Source organism: Haplochromis burtoni, unplaced genomic scaffold, assembly GCF_018398535.1.
Source record: "Haplochromis burtoni strain Fernald_Lab_line unplaced genomic scaffold, NCSU_Asbu1 Contig_14, whole genome shotgun sequence".
NCBI classification, from domain to species: Eukaryota; Metazoa; Chordata; class Actinopteri; order Cichliformes; family Cichlidae; genus Haplochromis; species Haplochromis burtoni.
In genome coordinates this window covers 2,286,989-2,308,350 of record NW_024582375.1, presented here as the reverse complement: position 1 = coordinate 2,308,350, position 21,362 = coordinate 2,286,989, and the positions used below count along the sequence as shown (strand labels likewise).

The following is a 21,362-nucleotide window of genomic DNA, read 5'->3' as shown; positions in this document are numbered from 1 at the left end:
TGTCTGCTCTAAAATCTGTTGCTGATGATGGAGAAACAAAAAGCGCATTGGATGTCTGGCAATGGAGGGGAAAATTAGGTTTTGTTCCTAATGGGAGGAAAGCTATGTCTTCTGGATGAAACAAAAATTTGTTTGGCAGGGAAATGAAATCATTCTTCCTGTGAAATGGCTGAAATGAGGACAGAAACAAGTTGTGTGAGTACTCCCGGTCACGTGCGCACAATGGGGGCTGTGTGTTTCATGTAACACAGTGGGATCATTAAATTAAATGCAATGTTAATGTGGACGATTACCATGTTTTCTGCAGCCAGATTGGATGAAGCAGAGAAACGCTTCCTGGAATTCTTCTGTTGACAAACTCAAATGTGGACGATGCCTCAGAGTGTTTTATGACCACAGTAACTCAGAGGGCACTTATTGCTGTGGGTGCAGTGCTAAAGTTGGAATGCAGAGAAGTTTAATCGCCATTGACGACCACCCAGTGGTCATGATAGCTTTCGCGGTGAGTGACACATTATAGCCTATGCATTGTCATCCTTAGTCGGGAGTTCTCTCAGTACCACAAGAATACTTTGTGGCAGGAAGGGGAATGGTGGAATAAATATAACAGGCACCAGCAAATCAACAGTCCACAACCTACTGGTAATCCATTGATCATCTTAGACACCTACAGAAATGTTAGCCAAATAATTTTGTGTTGTGGTTAATAATTCTTTCATTAATCTGCACAATATATTTTTTAACCCTCATCCCACCAACAGATTTAACATAGATGGACTACATCAGGGGTGGGCAACTCCAGGCCTCGAGGGCCGGTGTCCTGCAGGTTTTAGATGTTTCCTTGATCCAACACAGCTGATTCAAATGGTTAAATGACCTCCTCAACATGTCCTGAAGTTCTCCAGAAGCCTGGTAACGAATAAATCATGTGATTCAGGTGTGTTGACCCAGGGTGATATCTAAAACCTGCAGTGCACCGGCCCTCGTGGCCTGGAGTTGCCCACCCCTGCAGTAACTGTATTCATCATTCCTTCTATTAAAACTGTAGAGATGAAATTGGATGCCTTTGACTGGGGTCATAGGACAATGATGTGAGATCATTAGGACCAAATTGATATATAAGCAATTAAAGAAAAAAAACGCCTTTGATTTTGACCACTGGGGTCTGCACAGCTCAAATGCTAATGGCACATAACTAAATATTATTAAGAAATTGGCAAAAAGAATTTTTTTATTCAACCTCAGGATGTTCATATACTGTGTATGTATATTCTTACACTATACAGACTTTTGCTATTGTTGCATTATGTATTTTAACAATTTAAAGTATCAGTTATATCGCACTATGCATACACAGACATACACATGTGTATATGCTCACATCGTGGCTCTTTTAACTAAAGCTAATGAGCATTTGAGACCGGAGACCAGACAAGGCTGCTGCCTCACAGAAAGCAACTGACAATAATGTCTATAAATAGACATGCCAATTTCTCTACTCAGACACACACAAACACACAACAACAACACCCTCCAGGGATTTTGGCCAGACTTGCCAGTCTAACTTTTTTTCACCATTTATTTGTGACCAATTACATTATCTAGAGTTAGCAGTTATGCAGCTGGTGTAGTGACCTTTGAGACAGCAAGTGAAAACGAGTGCTTCAAATTAAGAAGCATTTAGTATAAGCAGAAAAGGTTCACTCTTACAGTGTTGGTGATTTTACTGCTTAGTTATGGCGTATAGCGTGTGGAGAAGAGTCACCTGTCGCCTGAATGTTGGGCATTAATAGGAGACTGTTTAAACAAATTCATTATATCAACTCAAAACATAATACTACTCTGTATTGTTCCAGCAGACTGAAAGAATCCATTGTCACAGGTTCAAATGTGTAAAAGTGTTCACAAACGTTGCTTTAGCTACCTTTTGAAGACTCTTATGGACAAAACACTCCGTGAATGTATTTTAGTGAATAAAAATATAGATTATATATTTTAAAAACTCATATAGCCAACATGAAACAAACTTTACTTTGTGGACTATTGTTGTCAAGTCATTAGTTTGGTATTCTGGCCATCGACAACTTGGTTTTGTGAAACTAAGGGTTTAATGAAACTGTTTAAGTGTAGACCTATAACTTGCAACCCTAATTGCCTGCATGGCCATAAAATAGTGGCTTATTAGTGGCAGCGAAGGCACAAGCTAAAACGTACCCTGAATTATCTCATTTGTCTCTAGACAGTACCATAAGCTATTAAATGAAAGACATGAAATTGTTGACTCTGTCTGCATTTTTAAATCAGGCAGCAATTATTTGCAAAGGAGGTTGCTGTCCTATTTTTACACGTGTCACTAAACCATTAGCTTGCACTGATTTAGGAGCTAGCTTAGTCAGGCTAAGTGTATGGATTTAATGCAAGTTTGTTTGGCTAGCATCATCTCAGGATGGTGGTGCCTGAGATGAGATCTCTTCTTCATAGTATGCCCAGAGTTTTTACATTTATTAAACAAAATCTCGATATTTAGTGTCCCTGTATTGATACAATATTGACACATGAAATAAATTGTAACACTGTGTTATACTTTATACCGTTTAGCTACATTCCAGTTTAGTGTCACCTGTTAGAACATGGTAGAACATGCAAAATCCACACAGAAAGCTCCCAGCCAGAAAAGACATTCAGACTATGAACCTTCTTGCAGTGAGGTGACAATGCTAAGTGCTGCACCACTAAACCGCAGCTAGGGAAAAACAAACTAACCAAAACTACATATGAGCACAGTGATGTTTGATCAAAATTTCCCAAGATATGTAGAAAAATTGTTATTCTCCAGTATGGGCTGCAGATAACAATGTGGTTATCGTGCAGACTGAAGACAAAAGTTTTTCTTTTCAACTTTAAAAACTGTTAGATTAAGAGTGTGGTTTGCGTGTAAAACAATGCTGTTTTTAAATTGTTAGTGGGCTACATTTTTCTGCAAACTCTCTCTGTGGTCTGCCTGTTTTGGGGGTTTTTTTTTTAGTTTTTTTTTTAAAGCACACAAGCACAAATGACGCTCAGCAGGACTGCGTACATGCACAAAGCGCTGGCCATGTACCCTTTGTGCAACTGAGCACAAATAGAGTCTTCATATTCACCCAGAGGCGATTGTCTCAATGCATCAGGACACTCCCAGCAGAGCAGTACCACAAATAAGCGTTCCTGTTTGATCTTCATCAGGGACATGAAACGTACAACGCATGCTGTTTCACTGGGTCTGCAGATAGAAACCGCAGGCAGTGGGTCTGACTAATTGTTGCAATCCTGCAGTGAGCCTTAATAACTATGAAAGACCCTGGCGCTGTTTCATCCCACAAAAAAAGCTTCTGATTTCAGCTTTTGTTCAACTGCTCGTTCCAGAAAACAGCTGGGAAATCACAGCAAGCGTTGCATCTAATGTTTGAAGCAAAGACTTTAATTGGAAAAAAAATGATATTGGCTGAATGTTGACAAATTTGATTTTTAATCATTCTTTGGTAAAGGCTATTGACAAGAAAATGGGTGACTGCCTATAATATGACTAAACCTGTACATTGTGCCCCATCTTTCAGGGTTATTAATGCTGGTAAGAGTGCGCTGAATGAGGACCAGGCCTGCTGTGAGGTGGTAGTAGCAAGAAGGAGGCCAATGAGCTACTGCCCTCCCTCCACACCCAGCAAGACCCCCACTGCCAAGAGACGCAACTCCTTGCCCAACGGAGAGGGCCTAGGGCTCCATATGGAGCACAGCAGACTAGGAGAGGTAACGGCATGCAAACACACAAATACAGCCTGTACTGTAAATGTTGACAGATTTTGCTAACATGCATACATAGGTTGCAGTGACCTTAAGTGAAGCTACTTGTAAACAACTGTGCAGAATAAAGTTGGTCTTAAAAAATGTTTCTTTTTTTTTTTTCTTTTTTTTGTACTAAATGCACAGCAAGAGGATTTCTGTGCAGCTTCTAGTTGGGATTAAACTGTTTACAGGCGAGGGTTTGTTGTCCCCATATTTATGGTCCTTAGAGCTGTTTAATGGATTATTTGGTGTGTTGGATGCAACATGTGCAGTAAATCTGTTCTGATGAAATTAAATGAAAAACTTCATATATTGTTTGACACTGATTTGGCTCATTTGGAAACCAGATGATTCACTTCTTCTCCTCTTTGCCAGTTTCCAAACAGAAATGTTTGGTTACAACACAGCAATTTTTACAGGACTGCAATATGTCTTAGGGGGAGTTCCTGTTTAGAGATAGTTGTGGTCAAAAGTTCACATGCACTCATCATGGGCATGGATATCATGGTAATTTGGGGCTTTTAATGATTGCTTTGAACTGTTTTTTTTTTTCTAGGGTGAAATGATTGTATGGCATATATCTTTAATGACTTAAAAGAACAAGAATTGGGTGGACAAGTTTGAATTTGATTTGTGTCCCCACATGGGTTAAAATTACACGTACACCCCCAGTAATATTTTGTTAAACGGCCCTAAGCGAGTTGTACCTCGACCAGATGCTTTCCGTAGGCATCAACAATTGTTTGGCATAAACATTTGACCACCCAAGAAGGATGGTCAAATGTTCCCATTTAATGTATCCCATCTGGATAAGGCTGAATATTTGACCACCCTCCTTGGTAGGGTTCATAATGATTGGTTTCCTGCCACAGACCCAGCTTTGAGCATTTTCAGGAGGGCTGAGGGTTGGGCTTTGGGAAATCCATTCCAGAAGATGTTACAAGCCTGTTTTATCCATTGCAAAACCAGTTTTCCACACAGAAATGTGTCCAGAGTTTTGGACTGTCTTAATCATATTTACTAAGAGAAGATGAATTTGGGTTGTTGGTATTCGCAGACAGTAAATTCCAGCATATGTGATGATGTTTTAGAAAATATCAAACTATAAAAGGCAGTTGTTTATGTTTCATTAAATTGTTCAGTCAGTGCCACCTCCACAAAACTGTGAGAGGCTCTCTGAGTAAATAGCTGAAACACATGGTAACTTTATCATTAACTCCCCAAAGCTTCATATTGAGTCATTTCTTTGTAAAATAACATTTCCAGAAAAAGATTTCTCTGAAAACGGATATAAATGACAAGACATCGTTAGAGGTTTATCTCCCAATACTTTTTGTTCACTGTTCAGTCCAAGGACATAGCGTCAAGAAGTTAAAATTTCTTCAGAACTCAGGGTGTGACTCCATCTGACCCCAGTTTACCCATTCGCCTAAATTGCGAAAAATATCCCAAGAGGGATTTTGTGTTACGTGTTGTGCTGTTGTGTTTGGCTAAACTGTCAAACACACAGCTTTACTTCCAAACTCAAGCTTTCTGCAAGGCATTCTGAATAATGTGTAATGCCAAGGTGACTTTGCTCTGACGCAGATGTGACAAGGTTGTTCCCACAGATAGCTGATAGAGAAGTTTGACCTCTGGAACACTTGTGTTACTGGACACAATGACTCATGATGTTCTTGGTCTTTCACTGATGAGTCATACTACATGATCTCCTATCAGCATTAGTCATTCAGCAACATGTTTTTGCTTCGTTTTTTGGTCCTCTCCTCAAATGTCAGATTGTTTTTTAAAAAGTATCTATTTATGGATTAAATGACATGACCAGGGGGAATTTTGGAAAAATTGAAAAAACCCATCTTTATTGTCTGGATGTGCGTGTCTATGTTTGAGATCTCTCTGGGATTTTCCTGCAGATGTAAAGCATGATGTGTTGATGTGTTGTCGAACAAGGGAAGCTATCAATTAATCCTGATTAAAATGCAGCAACAGTATAATTCCTTTATGACTCTGTATTTTAATGGGATTATGTTTGATTCAGCCGTTAACTGCCCTTTGTTCTGTGCGTTCTCACCATTCGCCTGCAGGAAAGCGAAGGACTCGTGTTTCACTACTGGGCTTTGTTTGACGGTCACGCAGGTTCAGGTGCGGCAGTTGTCGCCTCCCGCTTGCTACAACACCACATCGCCTGCCAGCTTCAGGCCGTCATAGAGATTTTGCGCAACTTGGCATCTCCACCCCCAACCGTGCTGGGCGAGGAGCCAGACTGTAATCCCTACCTCCAGGGAAACACTCCTCACCGTGCCCTGACCCGGGCTGCTTCCCTGCGCGGGGCCACAGGTGCACCAGGCTCCCCTTGCAGCACCCCGCCTCCACCACGCTTCTTTACTGAGAAGAAGATCCAGCACGAGAGCCTGGTGATTGGAGCCATAGAGAACGCCTTCAAAGAGATGGTGAGAGATGGGTGACATGCTTTTGTTACTTAACATTTCAGGAATTTGACACTCATTTGACAGTCATGACTCCAATATCAGCATTTTCACCAGCTTCCTTCCTCTAATCCATCCAAAGCTATTTATGCTTTTATTAACTGTTTGAATCAGCTTCAAAGGCAATTATTAAAACTAATAACTAGTAATTATAGATCTGGTTTTGTGTGTGCTGCTTCACTTAAATGGCTTACTGGAAGGAAGCAAGCTGTTGGTAGTGGTTATTAGTAACATTTCCAATGTGTTTTCCTGTGGTGACAAGTAATCAATTTGAGTGAGACATTGTTTGTTATAAATCCTCCCACTTAGCCATTGTTTTGCTTGGTTGTTCCCACAGACTGAGATGACCCGTGTTCCTGAAAGTGATAAATAAGGGTGTTTAGCAGGCACAAACATGACTTTTGACCGGGTCGCTTGTATTTTGACTCGCATCTGGAAACATTTTTAAGTTTGCGTTCACACTGTGATTGTAAGACACAAAGAATATGGTGAAAAGGCAACAGATTCAAGTATTTAACAATGAACTTTATTTCCAATAAATATCTGGCTTAATGACTTTGTTCTTGGACACGTGAATACGTGAGAACAGAGCTGGCATTCACAACAGAAATGGCATTGACACATGAATTAAGTTGGAGGTGGGTTGTAAAGTGGCTTGCAACTCTGGTCAGGTTAAAGCAGCTTAAATGGTCCAACCTATATTAGAGTTATTAACTGGATGTGCAGAAAAGCACATCTTTGTCCCGCTAGTTGCGGTACTTTTATAATATTGATACCTGACCATTTTCCTAAAGTTTCTTTTTGTTTGTTTGTTAAGCCACTTAATACAAACCTGTTAATCGTTAAAATATAAAAAGGTTACTGACTCAAGGCAGCCTGTCCAAAAACACTTAATTTGTTCACTTTTCTTTATTGAATCTATAAGAAAAGTAAAGAGTGTTTAAAAGACATAAAATAATATTTTTACATAAGCAAGGTGATTCCCAAAGAGCTATTAGCTCAATAGCTTATTATAAACTTGGCATATCTCAGCATGCAGTGCAATGAAAAAGATAGAAAAGTGTCGTCAGGCTATCAATACCATCTAGAAAGCATTTGACTGGCAGTGGCCTAATTGTTTACTATGACAATGAGAACAAAACAGACTGCCAGTGCATGGACTGGCCTCCCCAGAGCCAGGACCTCAGCATTATTGAAGCAGTATGGGATAATCTTCAAGAAGCCTGGCGAAATATCCCTAAAGACTACTTTAAAAAATAACAAGAAAACTGCCTGAGAGAACTCAGGGTGAGTTAAAGAATAAAGGTGGTCATTCCAAATGTTGACTTTCAAGTTGTACAAATTCTCTTTTTTGTGTTATATACTGTATTTTCATATATATTGTGTTTAATGGTTTGATAAACCTCTGCACCTATTCTCCACTTTACTAGCAAAATGTAAAGAAATGAGAGCAAATGCACTGTAAGAGTAATTATATGCACATCATGCAGGTGCGGCAGTTAAAGTGTCATTTAACGCTCTTGAAAGCAGCAGATGTTTACGGGCCAAACAATTTTTCCATACTTGGAAAAAAATAATTACAAATAATGAAGGTTACTCTATGGTTGCAAGCCACAGTTATTGCTCTGAACAGACTGTCTGTGCCGTTGCAAGACGGCCTGCACACAACGTGGTTGATTTCAGTTGACTGTGGTTCGTAAATTTACTTTAAAGGCCACGAAATGATCACAGACGGATTTTTTTAAGCATGCTTTTTAGGAAAAAGCCTAACATATTTACATTATCCACATGTGTGCTTTTATGTGTGCACAAAATAAACACTTACAGGGATGCCAAGCAGATGTGCACATGTAGTTGATGAAGGCGTCAGCGCAAGCTAAACAAAATAAAAGTTTTACATACGGCACGCAAACTCGCCAACATACACACTTTGAAAAGGTTCTCACAAATATTTTCTTTGACCATAACCTTTAGCATCTCTGTTTATTCCTTATTTAAGCAAACTGGGAAGTGATGTCGTTTTAGCAAAACGACACATATATATATATACACACATTAATCATATTAATATCTTGATCAAACAGCAGCATTGCATAAAAATTCTGTAAATATTTAGCACTTTAATTAAAGGCACGCAGCTAAATTTATGAAAGAGCCTGTGGCAACATCAAACTTATTTCTTATATAGATGTTATCTAAAAGAGAACAGATACTTTTATTCCCTTTCAGTCGTGTGTTTCCTTCAGTTTTTTTTTTTTTCTTTTAATTGTAGGTTTCTTTTAAATTGGTTTGTAAGATCTTTTATGAGGCAAGGATTATGCAGTGTTGCCACTAGATGGCAATGGAAAGCAACCCAAACAGCTCAGGCTGGACTAAGCTTAGACGCTACCCTTCCTCTTTTGAAAAGAAGCACTTTTGCACCTGATTTGACATCTTTTGTAGAGGATTATCACTTCATCGGTTAAAGCTGTGATCTCTACTGAGTTTAAAAAAAAAATTAAAAAATAAAAAAATAAAAAATTCCATCTGAAGCCCGCAAGGGGGCTGCTGCTCCTCATGAAGCTCTTTCTGTAGCTTTTCTCTACACAACTGTAAGTCCGGGAGCATTCATCCATGTTTTAGACCATGCTGGGTTTAACTCACTATATTTTCATTATTGCTCAGTTGCTGATCTGATGTGAGAGTTTCTGGGTTGGGAGAAACGTGAGCAAATATTCAGATAAATATGTGCACATGTTTGTTTAAGGCACATAATTACACGTTGTACGTCTCATAACCCGGTCAGCACCAGTCAGCATGAGAGCACTTGTTCACAAAAGGTGCAAGTGGGGACGTGCATTAAATTATCATCAATATTATTATCCCCCTGATAAATGGAGCTTTTTATTGAGTCATATCACAAACCAGCGCTGTGCAATGATGTGCTTCTGTGATGCTCAGAGCTTCATAAACTCAACTTCCAAATGAGGGTTGTCTTCCAATTTATGCCGAAAAACAACCAGAAATCAGTTTGTGAAAAAGAATTGTTGATCTTCACAAAAAAAAAAAGGATAAAAAAAGTTATCCCAACGTGTCCAGGTGTTGGGATCTGGAGTGAGAAGTATCATCAAGAAATTCGAACAGAGCCACACAGAACAAGGCTGGTAGAGATAGGCAGTGAAAGATTTCTAGAAAACTAGTGAGAAATGTGTCTAAAGATTCCAGAACAACTGCCAAGACACTAGAGACACAAGAGAATGACTTAACCAAGTCAGGAATTGTGATGCCGAAGAAGACAATCACTAGAACCTCGCACAGGGAATGGGCTGTGAGTATAGACCAAGAAAAAGTCCACTTTTGCAGAAGAGATGCCTTCAAACCAGACTGAAGTATCCTAAGGACAACCTCGAGAATGATTCGGTATACTCAGCGTGTCTTTAGTTGGGAATCTAATCAAGGTGGGAGGAATCATGAAGAAAGGACATGAAGATTATTAAAGCAATTAGCAGCAAAACTGAGCCTGGGTCATCACTTTGTCCTCAAAACACGACGACAACTCAAAACATACATCACCCCTGGCGAAGAACTACCTCTACAAGACCAAAGTGGACCTTACCGACTGACCTGCTGAAAAGCCCTGACTTGATTCCATTTTTTTTTTAAACAAATAAAAAATCTGTGGGTTGAACTGAAGACCAAGATCCAAGCCAGACGACCATCAAATCTGGAGGAGCTTGAGAGATTCGCCAAAGAAGAATGGGCTGGGATTGCTCAGGAGACGTGTGAGACGATGCTCTATTTGTGTTTTATTGTGTTCCACTGTTAGTGTGTTTTATCTAGCCTTCAGTTGGTATAAAACAAGCCAGCATGTTTTTTCTGCACCTCTTAGTTTTGTGCAAATTTCACCCATCCATCTCTTTTTATTATTGTTCTGCCTGCTTATTCATTATGTGAATCCCTTAAAAATACTCTACAGTCTGTGTGTGGTGCATTTCCAGCAACGTTTTATGATTGTGCATTGAAATAAACTAGCAAACTGAATCTCTTTTAAAACAGTAAAGGACTCAAAAAGGAGCGTACATAGCATACAAAGGAGTGTACATTAAACATCCATTGCTGCTCTGACCTGATAATTATAAGTCCACTTGCAAGCCATCTCATGTATCGGTATCTTCGTGATTCGCTCACAACATGCACTTGTTTACTGACACAACATCGACTTGAGGTGCAGGTTAAACCAATCGATAGTCTCATTCGATGCCCACACTTTGTTCGCCTTTCTGAGAAGTTGACGAGGTTTCCTCTTGCTTGCTGTTGGCTTGTGTATTTCTCCCTCTCGTGGTTCTTGTGTTTGTGAATAAAGTCTTACTCTGTGTAGTGTATGTAAACTCTCCTTCTGCCCACGTGAGGACCAAGCCATGCAAAAGCTTAACTTGTTTGGCGTTTCCTAAATCTTTGTCATGTGGGCGGTCGTGGGAGTGTTTTCGGAGGTCTTACTGATTGTCTTCTCGCACGATGCTCCTTTAAAGTCTCCGTCTCTTGTCCTTACCTCTGCTAGGACGCCCAGATCGAGAGGGAGAAGCAAGTTTTTAACATCACAGGAGGATGCACGGCTCTCACTGTGGTTTACCTCCTAGGAAAGCTATTTGTTGGGAACGCAGGTGACAGCAGGTACCTGTGCTTATGTTTTGCCCTTGAAGTTTGGAAAGAAAAAAAACCACGTCATTTGAATGACCGGTAATGTTTTCCAACACTTTATATGTCTTTGTGTGCGCAGGGCTATCATTATTAGAAACAATGAGATCATTCCCATGTCGACAGAGTTCACACCAGAGTCAGAACGACAGCGACTCCAGTTCCTGGTAAGGAAACTCTCCGCCTTTCACTTTTCCTAAGAAACACAACAAGTGTTTATAATTTCTTTGGAAGTGCAGTGGTGCTTAACATTCACTCATATTTCTATAATGAAATCTGAATATTGATGAACGCACAGTTGCATCTATAATTTGTTAGACCAAGATAATTGTAATTCTGCCTCTGTACACCAGCACAGGATTTTAAATCAATCAAGATGTGAGTCAAGTGCAGATTTCCAGCTCTAATTCAACAATTCAACGACTGCCTCAACTCAACAACTTCACGTCACCACATGTTGTTTCCTCCCCTGAGATGCTCTGCTAGGCCTTCAGCTGCTCCTTGTTTGTGGCTCTTTCTGTCTTCACTTTTGTGTTAATAACTTAAAAACTTGCTTTATTGGGTTGAACGAGCAGAGAGTGTGGCCCTGTACACTTCAGAATTCATCCTGCTGCTTCAGATCGTCAGCTCTTCCTTTACTTCTCCTACAGGTTCATCTTGGTTTCATTTATCCAAAGATTCTTTTTCATAATTGTTCTCTTTGATGTTCTCTGCCAAGTCTAACAGTGTACCTGTTGAGAGTAACCAGTAGTTTGCACCATGTTGTAAAGCCTCTGTATTTGCATTCATGAAGGCGTCTGTTGATTGTAGACCTCGACGAAGTTACGCCTCCCTCATGACTTTGTTAAATATTGTGACATTGTTCTTCTTAACCATGTAAATAATTCATTTTAGTTGACTTCTGTGGTGTTGCTGAGCTGGCCAGTGTTTTCCTTCTTTATAAGAATGAACCAGATTGTTGATTTGTCCCCTAAAGTTCTAACGGTCCCTCCGATAGATTTATTTTGATGTTTCAGCCTTTCAGCATCTATGACATCTATTTGGGGCTCAGATTTCAAATTGCAGTAATAACAGCTATGAATAAAAAAAAAAAAAAATTATTACTTAAAATGATCTATGATTTAAAATTCACTGTGTTTGTGTGCAGAGGCAACACATAAAAAAAAACAAATAAAAAAAACTTTGTCTTTTTCTGACAAATTATGGACCCCACTGTACATGCAGTGGTACTACGTATACCAAATATACATTTTTATCCAATTTTTATAATAAATATGACCCATAGCATAATAAGTAAGGAGAACCTAAACAAATTAGATACAAATATTTGACTTGGTAATTTTTGTGGAATTAAATAATCCTGTTTAGCTAACTTAACCTGATATAAACTTAACATTAATTTATATGTTATGTGAATCCTATGTTCAAGCCTGTTTGCTTCAACTCTGTACAAATAACTTGAGATCCTAAGGAAGTGGGGGTTTTTTTTTATAGATACTTTTTTTTATTTTTTTCATAAATATACTAGTAAAGTGTTAAAGACTCATATATAACAAATCTAAAGTTAAAAGTAAGTAGTTCGAGTTGCTTCAAGCTGCTCTAAATGTTTGGTTTCAAGCAGGTTTTTTTCAGCTGTTGGCTGTGGATATTATTAACATGGCCATCTGAGGTGTGTTTAAATCTTCTGTTCATGACTGGCAACCAATCAGAAGAAAGTTTGCTTAAAGGGGAGGGACTTAGAACTGGGATTATTTTGATTTTTGAGTCTTTCAAAGTTAGTCTACTAGAGTCCTTGAATAAAAAAATATGGAGCTGGTAATGAGCATATTAGAGCAAATTTAAGTGTAAATGACACTGATGTCATCACACAGTTTGTGCGTCAGAACACTGAGAAGATTCTCTTTCAGCTTCTCGCAGTTCTTTAATAATTAAATTTCAAATAGTGTTTGTTGCAACACTTAAAATTGGGCAAAAAACCTACAGTGATGGGTAAGGATGCTCCACACATCTGCCACATAATGACTCGAAATTACTGTCTGTCCTCCAGGGTTTCATGCAGCCTCACCTGTTAGGAAATGAGTTCACACACCTGGAGTTCCCCCGGAGAGTTCAGAGGAAGGAGGTGGGCAAGAGGATGCTCTACAGAGACTTCACCATGAACGGATGGTGCGTTTTTCCCATTTAACATTTCACACACGGGTGTCGTGAAGCACTTAACGACGGCAGACTCCTACATCCCTAAAGCAGGCTGCGTTACCGTGTACGATGCCATTCAATTTATAACGTGGAATGAAAACTGCTAATTTTCGGGGTCTGGCAGACCTCAACCCTCTCCCGCTGCATTCTTAATAGATGGAGTTATGATGGGGAAAAAAGTCTCTGCTCCTGCCTCTTTTACTCTTGCTCATAATATGGCATCCGGTGGGAGCTGAGGAGACCAGCAGAGAGCTAATGAGGGAGAAGCCTAACCTGATTCGATATAATGATACAGCAGAGATGGTCCTGTATGTGCGTTGTTATGTGGGTTAGCAAGGCACCATGCTGTTTGACTGTGGCTGCAGTGGAAGCCAGTAATGAGGTGTGCTTTTACTGACACAATCGCTCCCTCTCCCCGACACACAGGCACATACAGTACTGTTCCTATTGTGTGATGTATATTTCACTGTGACACTGCCCCTCGAAAGCAGAGATGTGCCAGCCAGGATGTAGCGCCGACTTTCTCTTCACATCGGAGAAAGGAAACTGTTTGGAGTCATTTGTTGTATTTGTCCATATTTCAGTAGAAGGAGGAAACATTTGAACATTTCTGGAACTGGTGCAGATTTAATAGAAACATTTTTTTGCAGATTCCAAACTACAATGGACAAGCATCATGGTGTGATTGGTATTGGTTTGGGGGCATAGACTGTATATTAAAAATGGACTTAGTCACAGTGATGATGCTTATTGCTTTTTGGACTGCCATCTTGAAGCTTTTTGGGGGCATTTTGCCAGTCATCTCATGTTTGCCTGATGTTCAGCAGCTGCTACTAACCTAGCTGGTGTATGCTAGGTTTATTAGATGCTTTTTGCTGAAGATGATTGTTTAATGTGGCTTTTAATGGTATTGATTAAAGTCTTTTTGGTCAACCAGACCATTGTAGTTAAAAGCGGTAAAACCCAACGATCTGAAAGATGGTGGAAAGAGGGGATCAGCCTGAAGCAATATTTCCGTATGGATTCATCACCACTAGTGGACACTTTTGAAATTACGCTATTCATCTAATCTAGAAATATAAAGAAATCGTGGCATGTTTTGTATGAGTAACCTTTCTTTAAATAAGAATTCTCAAACATTAACTGGTCTGTGGACAAAAATAACAGCTCATCTGTCCACCGAAAATGAGAAACTCACTGCAGTGGAAAAAAGAAAATCCAGGTACAGTGGTCCTTTGTTTATCGCGGCAATTACGTTCCAAAAATAACCAGCGATAGGTGAAATCTGCGAAGTACCCAACTTTTTATAGTTATTATAGATGTTGTCAGGCTGTAAAACCCCTCACTACACACTTTATACACTTTTCTCAGACAGGCATGAACATGTTCACACGTTTCTCTCTTGTTTAAACACCCTCAAAGTTCAACCCTTATAGAAAAATAAGTCCAGTATTATAGAATGAAACCAAAGGCACCTGCGGGTAAAATATTTCGTCGACATTGTTGTGTTTGTTGGGGAGAAAACGTACAAACATACAGTACAGCAGAGTCACACTGCTAGCGATCCAAGATTTATGTAAATTTCACAAGCTGAACGCATTCTGTACTGTACAGGAGACACGGCACAAGATTGATTGACAATGGTCTACAGCCAATCAGCACGCAGAACACAATGCGCTTTTTAAAAAAAAAAAAACGCACACACATGGAAAATTGCACAATAAAAATCCGCAAAACAGCGAGGCCGCGAAAGGTGAACCGCGTTATAGCTAGTAAGAGTTTCTCTACAAGTTATTAAATCATGGGGTGTACGTAGTTTTTCACAGGACTGCAGATCTCAGCTTTCTATTAGGTTCATTTCATCATAATTTGCTGATAGTCGCAAATTGAGTCAGCTGGAGAATAAAGCTGAAGTAGCTTATGGCTTGTTTACTCCAAGCAGTGAATTTTCAGTACTGAGAATGAGAATTGTCATTCAGAAGTTCCCTCACTTTCAACGTAAAATGGTGGGAGAAAAAAAATTAGAGTAATCTTTCGTTTGCATTTGTCTGTCCGTGTTAAGTTTGACACGCACGGGCAGGAGGGCCGCTGATGGATGAAGACGAGGTAGAGGTAGAGATGATGCTGGCAAGGAAGAGACAGAAAGAGAGCCTTGCCTGTGGGTCGGGTAAAGTACATCACTCACTTTTGAGACAGACGGACAGATGGGCAGAAAGAGACATGGACTGACAGACAGAGCAAACCCTTACTCAGATAATAAAGCTGTTTGAAGTTGTTGATATTCTCCACTGACTGGTGACGCCAAACCTAATCTAGCCAGTTTAAGTACATCAGCGTCAGCCAGGGAGTCTTTCAGTCTGACATCAAAGCTCCATTTCTAAGTTCGTTTTTCAGATCTCTCCCCCCACCCACTTTATGCACTTCTGAACTTATTTTTGTTGCTTGCTTGCGGATCCTGAGATTCCCTCCCTCTAGCTTTCTTGCTAAAATATTCAGCTCAGAAAACACTTGTTATTACGCCCTAGAGAGTCACTCTGGCGTTGACATGCAAGCAAAATCAAAAACCTAAAAGTGTGTGATTCACTTTGTTGCTAACCTGTGTGTTCGTCCTTAGACACAAGTTATTACTACAGTAAGAAATGGGACAATCATAAATTAACATTTGATTAGAGACAAAAGTAAAATAGAGTTTCCAAAATTATTGTTTGTGTGTAGTTAAAGTTACCTTGATCTGTGGCTACTAGTTATTTGAGAGGTTGGGAGTTGAATAGATAAAGTCATTTATCAGGTAAGCGGTAGCATTGATGATTCTTTCAAATCTTTGTCCATCAGGTGCTTCGGTTTTATAAAAGTAGAACAGTAAATAGCCGTACCTCTTAAACTGCCACCAACAACTGAAGTATTGGTGTGTGGCTAAAATGTTAGCTGTCACTGCTGTAGAAGAAATTGACTTCCAATTTCCATTTGGGTTTCTGTCCGCCCACCCAACTTATGTACAGTGCCCTCTAAAAGCACGTTAACAGCAGGGTGAAAATTTCAAACTGACTTACTCGTCATTACGGATGATCGATGATGCTGATACACGTCATTGCTGGTGATAGATGACACCTGCAGCAGGACGAAGTGTTCAAAGTACAGACTGTTGTTTTGTTCTTTTTTTGTCTGGCTGTGTACAAAGCAGTTCCTCCAGACTCACTAGTCACACCTTTCATCCATAAAAATCCCAAAACGCGCTGAAACCAAAGCAACAAATGTCTTAAATGATGTTTATCTGTGAACTTTTTTTGCACATCTGAAACATCAACTTCCGAATTGCCATTTAGACATTATAACAAACTGTATGCACATTTAAGTCTTACATTACAATAAATCTATAGAGGACTAACAGTTTTATGTCAAATTATTGCTTTTTGGATGCCCTGTCAAGTGCTTGTATCATGAACCGATAAGAGTTCCAAAATATAAGTTGTGCCCATGTGTGGGACGTTGCTGTATCAGCAGCTGGGCTCTTTGTTGCACTTTGTATGAAGTAGATCAAACCCAGAATTATCTCTTTGCTACTGCTTGTTCTTTTATGCTGAGGTGACCAGCCATCACACATAAATCTGCTTATGTTAGGGGGACATTTTTTGCCATTGTTTTCACCGTGAATAGAATTGACGTATAAATGGCTTAAGGGGCAATTGTTGAAACTATTGCACACTAAGTGGTGTGATTTATATTTCCTGGATTATATGAGGTTTGACTGGACCACTGTTTGATGTAGAAGTATCTGTGTTACAGTCCCTGGCGTCCATCTGTAACTCAGTGTACCGCATGTTAGGGAAGAGGTTGTAGAACCTATTTATTGTGGATCTGCTGTAGAGCAAAATATTCACCATAAGCTACCGAGACACCAAGATGGCATTTAAGATAGGGAAGAAATAAGACCCCTGAGCCCCTCTTTTTTTTTTTTCCTTTTTGAAAGTACACATGCTTTTCATGTGTGTCTGTCAAACATAATTAACATATACACGCTTTAAAAAGTGCGCCTATGAAAGAAAAGGGGTGGAAAAGGGAAAAAGTCATTGCCTTGATCTGCATTTCTTTTCTCATGCACAGGGCTTACAAGACGATCGAGGATGAGGATCTCAAGTTTCCTCTTATATACGTGTGTGTGTCAGTGCAAGTTTTACTGAGTTTGTGTGTCTTCACCAACCCTTGTGTGGTTTGTACTGTAGAATTCAGAAGTGCAGAGAAAAAATCACTCGCTCCAAAATTGTCAGTCTGTCTCAGCGCCACACAACACACCACACACACACACACACACACACACACACACACACACACACACTCTACAAGCCTGCCAGCCTCCCAGAAAGTGGGCGAACTCTCTCAAGTGAGTGCATGCGCGTGTGTCAGTGCGCACCCTCACTTAGAAGAGAGGGGAGACGGTCCATCTATTTCACTCCAGCGGCAACCCTATATCTAAGACACACACAGACATTCAGACAGACGCACACCACTCGGGAGATGACAGTTGTCTCTCTGAGAAGCGAAGTTAATCCCCGCTGGGATAGCAGGGGAGAGGAGAGAAGGAGAGGCTGAAAATACTCCACCAAATAAACTGCAGCGGAGAAAGGGGGAAAAACGCCTTTATTCTCAGTCACGTCCGTTTGTTTCATATTTTCAATCAATTCCATTTGATGCAGAGAGAGATGTAACGCGAAGCTCCAGAAAGGAAAGCATCTTCTGACGACCACACAGCGCGCGCGCGGCGCGCACACACACACACACACACACACACACACACACACACACACACACACACACACACACACACACACACACACACACACACACACACAGTGTCGTCCGTCTGAAGTAGTGAATGGGTGCTGAATTCAAAGAGCGGTCACAACAAAGCGTCGTCACAGGAATGAGAGAGAGGAAGGCAGTTGCACAAGAATGCGATAACTGAAAGACTAGTCTCTGTGCACTTTTGACACTGTTGCTTTTGCCGTAAATATCCTTCCGCTGTTTGGCCAGCGTGTATTTAACAAATCCATTTTGAAGCTGTTTGTTGTGCCGCTGCCTGATAATGTCATCATCGTGCAAAGCAGTAGTTTTACAGAGAAATTCTGCCCCAGATGCTTCTTTTTTTTTTTTCAGTACGTTTGCCCATTCATCCAAAAAAAACGACAGCTTTATCGCACTCGTCTATCACCAGCCTGCCACCCACTTACATCAGCCCCTCAAAAAGCACGTTAACAGCAGGGTGAAAATTTCAAACCGACTCGCTCGTCATTACTGATGATTGATGATGCTGATACGCAGCACTGATGATAGATGGCAGCAGCAGGATGAATTCTTAAGGGCACAGATGGATTTTTGTCTGGCTGTGTACAAAGCAAGTACCTCCTGTCTCATTGGCCAGCCCTTTCCTCCTTCAGATACACATTGCCCTTTAATATGCTGCAAACAAAGCAACAAAAAGACTACACAACCAAACAATACAGCTTCATAATTTTTATTCCTGAAAACTTTGTTGAATTTGTTTTTTGCATCTGAAATATCAGCTGTTAATATGTTGATATATAATAAAAAAATGTATGTGGATGTAAATGATCTATTATAAAAGCGCAGACTGTCATTGAATGTTCCCAGATTCACTCGCCCAAAATGGTGTTAGCATATGTTTATGTGATTCCTGTCACTCGGTTCAGTAAGGAGACATCATTTTGGGGGTGAACATGATTTATTGAGATACAGAATTTGAATAAAAGCGTTTTGGCGATTAGACCCAGATAAACCAGCAGCAGCAGAACGGAGACCCAGCAATGACAGGAATTAGGACAGGACCCCCCCATTGTGTTTATGCTGGTGCTGGTGAAGATGGAGACTTGGGTTATGGCTCAGAGATGCCGGGGAGAGATGGATGGGGAGGAGGCGGGTTGCACAAATGCGAGTCTGAAAGGTGGAATGACAGAAGAGCACTGAGATTTAAAGGCTGATTGAAAAATGGCTGGATGAGAGTAATGATGTCAGCACTGAGTTCTGACAGCGTGGGAAAGAGGAAGTGATGTAAAAAAAAATTCTAGCAGGCAGATGAGTGATTACAGATCTTACTTCTTGAACTTATGCATTAACTTTGTTGCGAAGCCATGTTTATGTCAGTGTCTGGGAGAAGATGCTTTCGGCTGCTCTCTCGCCACAACGGGTCACCGAGGCGGGTAGCTCCACATGATTGATGTGGAAGTTTTATGCCGGATCCTCTTCTAAAGAGAACTTTTGTCTCCGGCTGAGATGCTAAATGCTTTAAAAAAAATTTTTTTAAAAAACCCTAACCAGTTTGTTTTCCAGGCGCGGGTGTTGGCCACCATCGGTGTGACCCGCGGACTCGGTGACCACGACCTCAAAGTTCATGACTCCAACATCTTCATCAAGCCGTTCCTGTCCTGTTGCCCTGAGGTAAAGTGACCTGCTGACACACTAAGACGTAACGCAAAATGAAAACAGAGCGTTGCTTTCACCTTTATATTTTGCTACATTCCTCTTAATTAATCTTTGTAGAAAGATAAAGCGTTTCATCTTTTAGAAGCAAAATACAAAGCCTTTCCCTCCAATCATTGCAGCTGTGAGGAAGTGCTCGACAGCTCTCTTTTCCCTGCAACGCTTTGCACACAGGTACATTTTGCCAGTTTGGGAAAAAAAATTCTGCAAGGGGATAACACGTATTTTCACCAGTGTGTTAATTATTATCTTGAGCATTCGCTACTCACCGTGTTTGGTGGATGCTTATCTTTGGTCAAACAGAATTTGACTGCTTTGGGGTTTTCAGTGTGTCTCTGTGAGGTGGGTGGAAACGCTTTCGTGGACATCTGAGCAGACGTTGGATTAGCAGCCATTGCGTTGTTTTTCTGGAACTTAGTGCAATAATTATACTGCTGTCTGCGGTGTGTTTTCAGGCGGCTGATTTGTGGTGTAGACACAACTTTGCAAGGCTCTTAGCATGTGATTTGTTCTTAGTTTCCAAACATCAGAGGATGAGCCAGCTCTTCGCCTTCTGCTGTCCGAGACTTTTTAGACGGCCTATTATCGGCTGTTTAGCTGTTTTTTTTTTTAACATAGTTTTATTACATCCAGTAAAAGTCACGCTGCACAGTGCAGGGAACTGCTATGATTGGCTCATCAAGTGTGAAGTGTTCCTTTATTTATGTATTTATTTTTTGAAATGCAGTTTTTAAAAAGTGAAAACATATTTAATAATTCACGTTCAATTTTCAAGCTAAAAAACAATAAAAATAAATAAACAATGAAAGGAACACTTCACGCTTGATGATTTAAAAAAAGTAAAAAAGAAATTTCCACCTATAGCCACCCCTGTAATGGTATGTAATTTCATGTAAACTGCTGTTGTTCCTCTGTACATGACTAATCTTCAGTTTCTCTTCACCGGTTCCTCCTCTTTGCGATCATTTCAATTTCTTGAACTATTGAAGCTGCTGGCAGAAAATCTGTGAAAGCATATGGCAATGTGTGAATTGCCCATGTCAGAGTAAAATAAAAAAAACAACAACATTTTGAGTGGTTTTTATGTTTTCATCTTCATCTTGGATTTATGAAGACTATAAGGATTTATGAAGTCAGCTTTGTAAATTAGCTTTTTACAGCTTCTTGCAAACAAGTCTGACATATATAGCATGTGGCTTTTGTCCAGGCGGATACTGAAAGAATAAAAAGCATAATCTGCATCCTGCACTGTAATTATATAAACTCTGCCTGCAGTCCTGGCAAATCAGCTGATCAGTGCCAGCCTATATGAACTTGATAGCTGGTAGTCTTTTATGCATACTCTAACAAATGGTCCTGCATGCAGCAACTACTGTCTCTGCAAACCACATCGCACCCCATCTCCTTCATTTAATGCTATTTACAATATTTTAGATGCCACGTCAGTTGTCTTTTGGTTTTTCCATGTATGTGCATGAAAAACTCAGGAGCAGTCATGAAACGAAATATAAGTTAGTGCAGATGGAATAAGTCAGTCAGTTGGCTTAACCTACTTCTGCCTCGGTCATATCTGCACTGCAGTCACTAGAGATGCGATTTTCTGCTTCTCTGTCTGGAAAAAAAAAAAGTCCTCTGCTGCTGGAGAACTTGAGCTCACCTGTCTGTCTGGCGCTGGTTTCAAACCGCTTTCATCTC

General features: G+C 40.2%; 1 protein-coding gene across 1 annotated transcript in view; it reads left to right on the top strand.

The window, feature by feature from the left end:
- The window catches only part of LOC102311011 (protein phosphatase 1H), a 35,737-nt gene that overhangs the window by 7,885 nt on the left and 6,490 nt on the right, over positions 1–21,362 (top strand). Inside the window, exons 2-8 of the mRNA XM_042217296.1 lie at positions 3,594–3,783; positions 5,904–6,269; positions 10,843–10,955; positions 11,062–11,146; positions 13,027–13,145; positions 17,277–17,333; positions 19,439–19,625. Coding sequence (XP_042073230.1) covers positions 3,594–3,783; positions 5,904–6,269; positions 10,843–10,955; positions 11,062–11,146; positions 13,027–13,145; positions 17,277–17,333; positions 19,439–19,625 — 1,117 coding nt within the window. The remainder of the gene's footprint in view (positions 1–3,593; positions 3,784–5,903; positions 6,270–10,842; positions 10,956–11,061; positions 11,147–13,026; positions 13,146–17,276; positions 17,334–19,438; positions 19,626–21,362) is intronic.